The sequence below is a fragment of the Hemicordylus capensis genome, chromosome 4 (genome assembly GCF_027244095.1).
Source record: "Hemicordylus capensis ecotype Gifberg chromosome 4, rHemCap1.1.pri, whole genome shotgun sequence".
Classification (NCBI taxonomy): Eukaryota; Metazoa; Chordata; class Lepidosauria; order Squamata; family Cordylidae; genus Hemicordylus; species Hemicordylus capensis.
In genome coordinates, this window is record NC_069660.1 from 143993522 (window position 1) to 144003936 (window position 10415).

Sequence of the window (10415 nt, forward strand, 5' to 3'; positions counted from 1 at the left end):
CCTGACTCAATGGTGGCTGTGCCACTGGGTCTGATTAAGGATATTGGCTGAAACCAGGGTTTCAGCCAATATCCTTAATCAGACCCAGTGGCACAACCACCATTGAGTCAGGTAGCTACATTTACTCCAGGAAGTTCTATTGAAATTAAAAGGTCATGCCTAACTTGTCCTTTTGATTGTTAGTGTTACTTCCTTGACTATATTTAGTCAGAATAGCAGCTATTTTTGAAATTTTGTACAGAAGACAAGAATATAAGGCCTTCCCTATCATCTTTGTAAGTAGGAATGAATACACTGGAGGCTCAAAAGATTTCACTTTATAAGCTGCTTGGGATTCTTGTTCTACGTTGGAGGAGGTCTGCAAGCCACATGCAATTCACCAACCTGCTGATTGCTTTCTCTGGTTCTTGCTAACAATAGAAAGAAATATTTCACTGAAACACCAGGTGGTTTGTGTTATAGCTGTAATTTAGGTTGTTTGACATTGATTTACAGTTTGCAATAAATTAAATATAATATGCTACATATCAAGTGCTAAAAATAATGCTATGGTCTAGCTTATACCCACGGGGTATGGGATTTCATTCTTGCCTCTGGAAACATACAGTGCATTTATTCAATATAATACCATATATCACAATGCAGTACATATTAGATGGTTTATATTTGAGTCAGCAATGGTGGTTCTGGCTGGTAGGTTTTGCAGTCCTGAAACATATTGTCAGTTCATATTGTCATATTGTCAGAACATAAGAACCTTCTTGTTGCAGAATGGAGCCCTCATTTAGAAGCTCTGGGCAAGCCTGGCCTGGGGGTGGGGAATTCCTCCATCCTCTCAACAATCCTGACCATGCAGTACCAACCTAACCTGCTCCCCAGAGTTTAAGATGCAAAACAAATGCAAGGTTCTGATGGGCCACATCTACACTTCTTGGAGAAGCAGTAGAGTTGGTATAGAGATCCTGTGCCCATCTCTCCCATGGGCTGGCAAGTGGAATCGCGGGTTTAGTCAGTGGAGCTGATGGCAAATCATGAGCTAGTGAGAAGCAGCCACAGCCCAGCTTCAAGCAGGCACTGCTTCATCATATATGTTTGTCCTTCTGGTGAAACTGAACACCTTCAAATTAAGAACACACGGACCTGGGGGAGGCTGATGGCCTCCTGGTCACTCCCAGCCTCAGGGAGACAATGGTGTCAATGCCAGCTCATGGTTGCAGGGTATGGTTGCACATGTCTTCCAATCTTATTTTTACTATTTGCTTCTTAGTTAAATATACTGGGCAAAGCCTCTTAAAAACCAGTTGTCAGCAGTTATAAAATTTGGCTCAAGGGTCTCCCCCATAGATAAATATCACATCTTTATCTTATCTTAGCTTGCTTTTCACACTACAGTTTCCTTTCACAGAAATATTTTGGCAGGTAATCCAGTAGGGCGAATACTCCACTCTCAAATTCCTGGCCTATTCATTGTGATGGAACATCATGTTAAGGGAACCAGGAACTGTACCTGGTTTAGGGGCAAACAGCTGGTGTAATTGGAGGTTGTGCATCATGCTCTTAAGCTGAAGCTGATGTGTGCTGTCTCAGTTGTCTTGGGCCTGTTCCGTGCATCCCTTGAACAATGTACATATATGAGTGGCCCTTAGCAACAGCAGGGACAGACACACTTGCACATTCTCCCTATATTGTAATTATATTATTATCCAACCCTTCTTCAAAGAAACTCAGGGTCCTGTGCATTAGGTCTCCCCTTTTATCCTCACAATAACTCTGTGAGGTAGGTTAGGCTGAGAGAGAATGCTTCATAGCTGAATGGGATCAGTCTCTTCAGTCCTAATCCAATACTCAGGCCCCATTCACATGCAACAGGAAACTGGAGTTGAAGGGGCCTGAGGTTGAATTTTTAGTACATCCAAATGCATGCAATTGCATTTGGACACAAAAGCGACCTGAGGTTTCTTTCCTAAAATTCCACCTTGAACCTTCAGTTTGTAGTGGGTTGTGCCACTCCTACCTGAGGTTTCACGGTGCCAGCGTTACGTCCAAACGCTGCACTTCAGTCCTACTGTGCTCCAACTGAGGGAAGAAACTCCTCCCTTGCCCCAGCTGTGATGGGCTGATGGGGATGTCCTTCAGTCCAGAAAGAAGCCCACACAGCCAGTTCCCCCTCCTTTCTGCAGTCTCTCTGACTGCAGAGAGCTTCCTGTCCATTTCGTCCAAATATGGATAAGAGAGCAGGGGTGGGGGTGGGGAGTGGAACCACAGTTCCATTGGACTCACAATTCCATGTTACCTGTAAATGCAACCTCTAAGAAAATAAAAACATGGGAAGTGGTCCTTAATTCAGTAGTATCAAAGCAATATAGTCCCTCTTCTTTTCATTCTCTTATTCTCAGAGATAATGGTCCAGGTGCCTTCATTTTCCTGGGGTGTCCCATACAGACAAGTCCATGTTTGGAGAGTTCCTTCTTCTCCTTTTATTCTCAATTCCATCAGTCCCACGTTGTGTGCTGAAATCCAGCCACACTTGAATTGCTTTTCTGTGTGTCAGAGAAGCTTCAGAGCATTTCCTTACCTCTTCCTAAAATCTTCACTTGAGACTGTTGCACTGAACTTTGCTTAGCAGGCTATGGTAGAAACTGGATTTTAGGAATCTTGGGTATGAGTCTCTCTCCATCAGTACATATACAATTCTCTGGGCATCATCAAAACTGTTAGGTGTTGGATCTTGTGCCTTCTTTGCTGTGGCTTTTCTCGTGTGAAAGTCAATATTGATCTAAGAAGAGTAAAATCAGAATTAAGCATCTTTAAAACCCTGACCTTTTGAAACCTATTGTGCTTCAAGTACAACTCAAACAAATACAAAACTTTGCTTATAAAATTATACCAGAGTCCCTTTAATTACTGCTAAGTAACTGTCCTCAGGGCTACTTCCCGCACTTTGCATTTTAATTCTTCTTAAGAAACACTGATGACTGATGTGCAGGTAGCTGTATCTTCCAAGGGAACCATCACTTCACACTTCATGCTTGCCGTGTACATGCTGGTGTGAAAGGGGACAGGGCAAACCAAGATTTATTGTTCCTATAGGGGAATTTCAGTGTTGTCAACTGTCTTGTGCGAAACCACATAATAATCACAAATTAAGTGATTAAGAGTTGAACTGGGATACTGTTTGTTTAATTTTCATGTTTGAGTTCAGTAATAATCATAATAATCACAAATTAAGTGATTAAGAGTTGAACTGCGATACTGTTTTTTTTAATTTTCATGTTTGATTTCAGTAGCTTAATGAATGTGCTCTACATGACTTAAAGTAAAGTTGTGCCATTGAGTCAGTGTCAATTCCTGGTGACCACAGAGCCCTGTGGTTTTCTTTGGCAGAATACAGGAGGGTTTGCCATCTCCTGTGTAGTATGAGATGATGCCTTTCAGCATCTTCCTATATTGCTGCTGCCTGATATAGGTGTTTCCCATAGTCTGGGAAACATACCAGTAGGGATTTGAATTAGCAACCTCTTGCTCCGTATTTCCCTGCTGTGCCATTAGGTGGCTCCTACAGGACTTAATCTGGACTAAAAACTACCTCCAGATTCCTGGGCATGAGCACTAACATTCCTGTTTACACTGAGAAATTGGGTGGCACAGCCATTATGCAGAAACTGTACTGGAACAGTACTAACTTAAGTTAGTACTTAAGTAGGACAGCGTGCGTTTGAAAACTCTGACATCATATTGAATGAATGAATGAATGAATAGGGATGCTTTCAAATAAGTTTCTCACCATATTAACTTGACTACCAAGAATTGCTCTCACCCAGATATGTACATGAAATTGCCCTAAGCATTTATTTTCTGACTTAGAACTTACTTGCTTTGTAGCATCACACTGAACAAACTCCTTGTAAATCTTCTCTGCTTTTCCATGCAAGTGATCAGCTTGAGTTTTCTTGTAGTCCTCGCAAGCTAACCAGAACTCAATGTTTTCATCACTGAACTCTGATTTCAGGAATTCTCTGAAAGCATCTTGGCCGCCTGCAGTGATCAAAAATCCCAAATTGGTCCTTCTAGACATTATCTGAAAGGGTATGTGGGGGCAAGACTACATAATAAGAAAGTGCAGTTATATAACAAGTTGTCTAAACATTCCACACAGAGATGAAAAAGATTAGAGGGACCACTGGTGACCACGTCATTGTTTTGGGTGGTTTATTTGGGTGGCTTAAAAAAACCAAAACTGCTAAATGAGTTTTTTTGAACTGCTTTCATATCCCTTTATCCAAAAAACTCAAGGCAGTGTAAATGGAGTTACCACACCATCACAAACGTTCTGTGGGGTTAGATGAAAGAACCTGACTGACCCAAAGTCTTCCTGAGTGAGAGTTTGAACCCATGTCTCCCAGTCCCAGACAAGCACTCTAAAGCCTGATTCACATGTTAGATTACTGGTAAATCTGAAATCTCTGAGTTCTCTCCTGTGGCATGTGACATGTGTGACATGTGAACTCAGACCTTTTCATTGATCCCCTGTCTGCTCAACAACCGACTGATATTTAATCAGGCTCAATCAATGTATAGGTTTTTAATTCTGTGATTGTTTTTTAAATTGTTAGTTTTTAATTGTTTTTATGTGTTTTAATATGTGTTTTTAACTGTTTTATCATTGTGAACCACCCAGAGACACAAATTAGGGGCAGTATAAAAGTGTAATAAACAAACAAACAAGCAAACCATTTAAGTTCAGATCCACAAATTTAACCACAAAAATGTGGTTAAATGTCCATTGGTTTCAGTATGGATTTGGAATCAGCAAAAATATCTGAGTTCACATGACACACACTGTGTGACCCAATCCTATCTGTTATGGCACACTTGTTCAGTTTTGAGATGTTTTGTTTGGAGTTTTAAAATCTGCTTTTGTTGCTGTTGTGATGTTCCTTTGCTTTAACTCTTTTAAAGTGCTGGTATATCACTTTGAATATGGTTGTAGAAAGGTGATGAATACATTTTAAACAACAGCCATGATCTATTAACATAGTAAAAAGGTTGTGTGGGAAAAGAATATACACTTTGTGCTCATGATTGGAAGGGAGATGCAGTTGCAATAGATGTATGTTCTGTTTTCCAGAAACGGAACTGTTGGCTCAGAGACTCATATGACCAGATTAGAAATAGATGGGAGTTGCCTGGAGATACATTGTTGTATCTTGCAGAATTCCAGCTGTTGAATGTCTTTTTGTATAACATTTTAAAGAAAACTGTAAATCAGGACTATATACAGCCAAATAGAGCTCATTTGTTCACAGCTCACTTGTGAGCTCACCGCTACTGCCAGTGCATGTAGATGGTACTGATCTAGTGGGCCAATAGTCTGACTTAGAAAAGTCAGTTCCAGGTCTTTCAGTTCCAGGTCAACAGAGCTGTCTTTAAGGTTTCATTGTCTTGGGCTGCCCCATACCCCACTCGCTTCTGCTCAAAATATTTACTTCAGTAGGAAAAATGTGTAGAATATTTAAATGATCATGGTTCCATTGGTGCACAGAACTGTTTCTTTAGTTGGGTACCTGACAACAGTAACATGTGCAAAACAAGAGCTGTTTCTGATGCAATGCAAATCAGTGATTAAAAAAAAAGGAGGTTGAAATTAGAAGCTGTAAATTTCACTCCAAAACTTTGAAGGAATAAATAAGTGTCATAGGAGAATTTAGGAGAAGCCACTTCCTGATTGATGGGAGATGTACTAGAAAGTTAAGACCATGTGCAGCTTCCCATAAATTAGATGACAAAGAGTAAAGATTTGGCATTGTGCTAAAAAGCTCAGAACTGACAATGACAACCGAGTCCATATCCAGAGAATATACAGTCTATGTTAGACACACAAAATAGAAGTGTGTATGAGTGTGTGCAGGAAGTCAGAACACAAAGGGACATACAGCCAGGATCCATCAGCAGATCTTAAAGGTGGACTATATGAAAAAGGCGTTATCTATGATATGTAGGGTCCAAGGTATTTAGTGGCTGTTTTTTGACATTCTAAAAACTGACATGGCTGACCAGGAGAATCCAACTTAACCAAGTCACATTTTAGTAAATATTTCTGAAAATGAAGTTATGTTGCTGCCTCATTGCAATATGGCAAACACTAGCTCATAAAGCTGTTGTAATTAATAATACTTACACTGGGTTGCTAGGAGCTTTTCTAGAGACTGGGACCACTGTTTAACTTCTTCTGCAGTAAGTCTGGAACAACAACAGAAATGATTTAATAGCAAGGAACGACAAACTTGACTGCCTGAAGTGTAGTGACCTCTTCTGGAGAAGATTGACAAGTTAAATTCTCTTTGGAAGGATGCAGATTCTGTATGTACTTATTACATTTGTATCCCATCCTTTCCCCAAGAATCTCAAGGTAAGAGTCTGGTATATTGGTTGAACCCATGAAACTCCCTCCCAAAGTCAGCTATTGATCCACATAGTCCAGTATCATTTAACTCTCCAGTCAGAGATCTTTCCTGGGCTAGAACCAGACAAGAAGCTAGAGACCTGTACAGTTTCCCCACTCCCAATAGTTGCTTTTTAAAAGGATGCAACACCTCCAGTGTTTCTCCTAGCTTGGTCCTAAGATCAAAGGATGTTCCATTACTGAGCTACGCTCCCTACCCTTTTTACCCCCTTCCCGCTGAATCCACCCACTGAGCTTCATCACTGAGTGCAGATTTTAATCCAAAGTTCTCCAATTCTAGACCTACACTTTATTCACTGCATCATACCGATGACACAGTGATATCATCTATAAAAATGGATCATGAGGTTACTAGATGGTGACGTTAATCACATTAAAACAGATAAGAGGAACCTTTGATTCAATGACAGGACATTGAGTCAATACCAGAATTCAATTGAATATATTGTTGAACTTCCTTTAAGTCTAAGTTTGAAAACTATGTTGCCTATCTACCATTTTCTGTCTCACTCAGCAAAGGTATCCGGCTTCTCCTAATGAACACATAAAAGTGCTCAGTAACTCATTTGGAAATAAATGGCAAATTGTTCACACTAAGAAGGAAACCATTACAAAATCAAAATGAATACATTTTGTATCGAGTGGCTCTCAATTCCTCTCTCTCAGGGCCCTTTGGGCTCACTCCTTGGCTGCATGTTGCTGTGCCTGAGTTTTAGGTAGTGAAACAAGCTCCACTTCTGCCTTGTGCTCATTGGCTGCAGCCTCCTAAAACTGCCTGAGAAAGTAAGCTGGAAGAAGTTTTGGGGAATAAGATTGCCATCTTCTTTTTTCTTTTTTTGATTCTTTTAGCATCTTAATATCAGGCACAAAAGCAACAAGTATAATTTTTTCCAGGCATAGAAATGCAGTGATGGGTGGGGAGGGGAGAAACTTGTCATGTTGAAATTTTCAACAAGAATTTTTTTACAGCTGGTTGCCCTGGTGGGGGGTGGGGAATGCTGCCACTTGCTGGGAACTCAGCCATTCTGGTCCCATCAATGCCTTGTGCAGACAGCTTTCTGAGTATGGCCAGATGTGGTCCTGCCCATCTGGCACCTATTTATCACTTATTTTTTTACAAAAGATGCAACCAGCCAATTCAGTGAGACCTGGATATGCACTGCAATAGGAATGGAGTGGCATATCTGGATCCACTTTGACTGTGTGTACTCCGTGTGCAGGCCTGCCTTGCTGGATCAAGGGGAGAAGCAATAACCTGTAAGCTTACTACATTGCTATTATATATATATAATACTTACATTACATCTTTGGAGTTGGAATATTTGATGTCACCTGGTTCTAAGTGTGGCATAATAGACATCAGATAGTTTTTCAGTTCTATGCCCCTGAAACAAATGATAGGACATATTCAGTAATTTATTGTTTATTATTTGTAGAAGGTCTTTCTACACAGCACTTTACAGAGTAATAGGTAGTACAAAAGCAGGTCTGTGCCTGAGAAGCTTATGGTCTAAATTTAGCTGGCTGAGGGAGACATGTATTACTGCCATAGTTATCAGTAGAAATACACACCCTTGCTAAAAATGGTGGACAAAGTTATGTCTAGGAATAATGCAATTGAAACTTAGTATGCAGAGTGGTCCATATACTTTTCTGATTTCAAAAATATTGATTTGAAGATGAGCATATCTTGCTGTACTTGTAGATTCCTTCCAGCTTAAAAGGTGCTTTTGCACATTTAAGAAAGTAAATTCCATGAAACAATTTCAAGTGGCCCAAATAAGGTTGCAGTTCAACACAGCATGCTTGGGGCAGAAGAAAGCACTGAAAAACACAGTGCACAGCTATTTCAAGTCAATAGGTTGAAATGTATGTGCCCCAGACCACTTGGGGGCAACCAGGGTTTATGCCCATCAGCTGGAAGACTTGGGGGCTATTCGTACGATCACAAAAATCGGGCTAGGAAAATCCTAGCCCGATTTTTGTGATCGTAAGAACCACCGGGCTCGCAGCCGAGCCCAGTGGGTCTGGAGCGGCTAACCAGCTCCTGTAGCCTGCCCCTTAGCCCGGGTTTGCAGAGTGAGTGCTCCGCAAACCCGGGCTATCTGCTCGTGAGTAGCCGCGGCGTGGCTCCGCGCCACGGCTACTTGCGAGTAGACCCCCAGCTGGGAGGCTTAAAAGCAGCCTCCTGGCTCAGGGGTCTCCCCAGTATGCCCTACGCGCTGGCGCAGGGCATACTGGGGCTCCCAGGGGCCGCGTGGCCCCTGAGCTCCCCAGCCCCCGCTGGCTCCGTCTCAGAGCCGGACATCGTGTGGGCGACCGATCCGGCTGCCCAGGGCTCCCTGCCCGCTCGTGAGCGGGGAGAGCGGGCTTAGCCTGTTCTTCCCGCTCATGGCTAGGAACCGGGTCTCAGTGATCATGAGACCCGGTCCATAGTGGGAGATGCACATATACGCTCCCCTGCCCTGTTAGGCATGAGGGGTGTTTCTCCAGGCATGTGAAAGCACACTCACAATCTCACATATTCATTTGTAAATATTCATATTAAAAAAAACACTCAGAGGATATGATCCAGCCTATGTTAAGCATATTTAAGTTCAGTTGATTTCACTGCAGAGAATTAGGCATGCAGTTAAGCACATGCTAAATCTTTCCACTGAAGTTGCTGGGTCTAGCAAGCAGGTGCTATGCATGCTTATTTCAGTGGAATGTCCTTCAAGGTAAGGGTACATTTCTGTCTTTGACTTTGACTGTATCATGTCGTATGGCTTTTTCTGAAGAAGAAGAAATAGTCAATTATTCTATGATTTTGTACTTCTGCTTATCAATCAAAAAATCACTATTTTGTATTTGAGATTGCCTTGCCATTTTGGCCCTGGGAAATCTCTTCATGGAGAATATTCTGTGGCCAGTAAACCTGACCAGACAGAAGTAACTTCTTATTCTTAAGTTACATAGAGCCATTATGGCTTAAATTATTCTTCAGAATGACATCTGTACTTACAGAGCCTTGCTCTTCTTTTTGTGATCCTTGCCTTCAGTAACCCCTTCGTCTTCCTTCATTTCAGCTGAATTGGCATGCCACAAGAACACCCAAGGCATGGTTGCTTTCTTTCGCTGAGATGCTGACTTTCTACAGTTGTAACCTTCTCAGGTCTGGTCCACCAGCTCTACTGGATGATTTATATACCCTCATGCTTAAACTGTTTTTTGTACCATCTTACCGCAAGCTGAGGAACTTCCTTTTTTGCAGTGACAAATGACGTGCAAATGCATATTATTTTTTTCTTCAAAAAAGAGACAACGCTGTCTTGTGGTTGTGGTTAAACTGGATGAAGATGGATCTTTCTGGTTACATACCGTATCAGAAGGTAGGCAAAAAAATGGATTTATCTGAAATCAATTATCACATGACTGCTTTGGGGCAGTCAGAATACAGCCTGTTGTTTTCAATGGCAGAGATCTCAATATGTGCTCAGCTTTTCCAATGACTTCTCTGGGACATTAAAATGTCATTCATTTGGGTCCATGTCCATGAGTCATTAACTTGGGGCAAAGGTACCAAAATTATGGACCATAAGCACAAAGAATGTGGAATAGGATCCAAAATGCATCTATATATATATTGCTATTTATGCTACAGTCATCCATCTCCAATCACGGGTTTCCCAATCATGGTTTTAATTATCTGTGACTGGGAAATTGTGGCAGGTTTAGCCAACTGCAACCCAAGTATCTGCGGTTTGGTGAGATATTTTTGGCAATTTGGGGGTGGGTTTTTCTTTGCAATTTTGGGGGGTCAGGGGGTGATTTGGGGGGCCTTAGGGGTGATTTGTTGGGGGGCAAGGGTGATTTGGGGGGTCAGGGGTGATTTTCAGGAGTTTGATGTGATTTTCAGGGTTCCCCTCTGCTCCTCCTACTGATTCATGGCAATTTGGGGTGATTTGGAGGT

General features: G+C 41.7%; 1 protein-coding gene across 1 annotated transcript; it reads right to left on the reverse strand.

The window, feature by feature from the left end:
• Positions 1 to 447: 447 nt before the first annotated feature.
• RGS1 (regulator of G protein signaling 1) lies at positions 448 to 9630 on the reverse strand. Its single transcript, XM_053251035.1, has 5 exons — positions 9468 to 9630; positions 7762 to 7848; positions 6179 to 6240; positions 3872 to 4035; positions 448 to 2776 (listed from the first exon to the last, which is right to left on the reverse strand). Exons 1-5 carry the CDS (start codon positions 9563 to 9565, stop codon positions 2591 to 2593), a joined length of 597 nt encoding a protein of 198 aa, XP_053107010.1. The 5' UTR covers positions 9566 to 9630; the 3' UTR covers positions 448 to 2590.
• Positions 9631 to 10415: the final 785 nt, after the last annotated feature.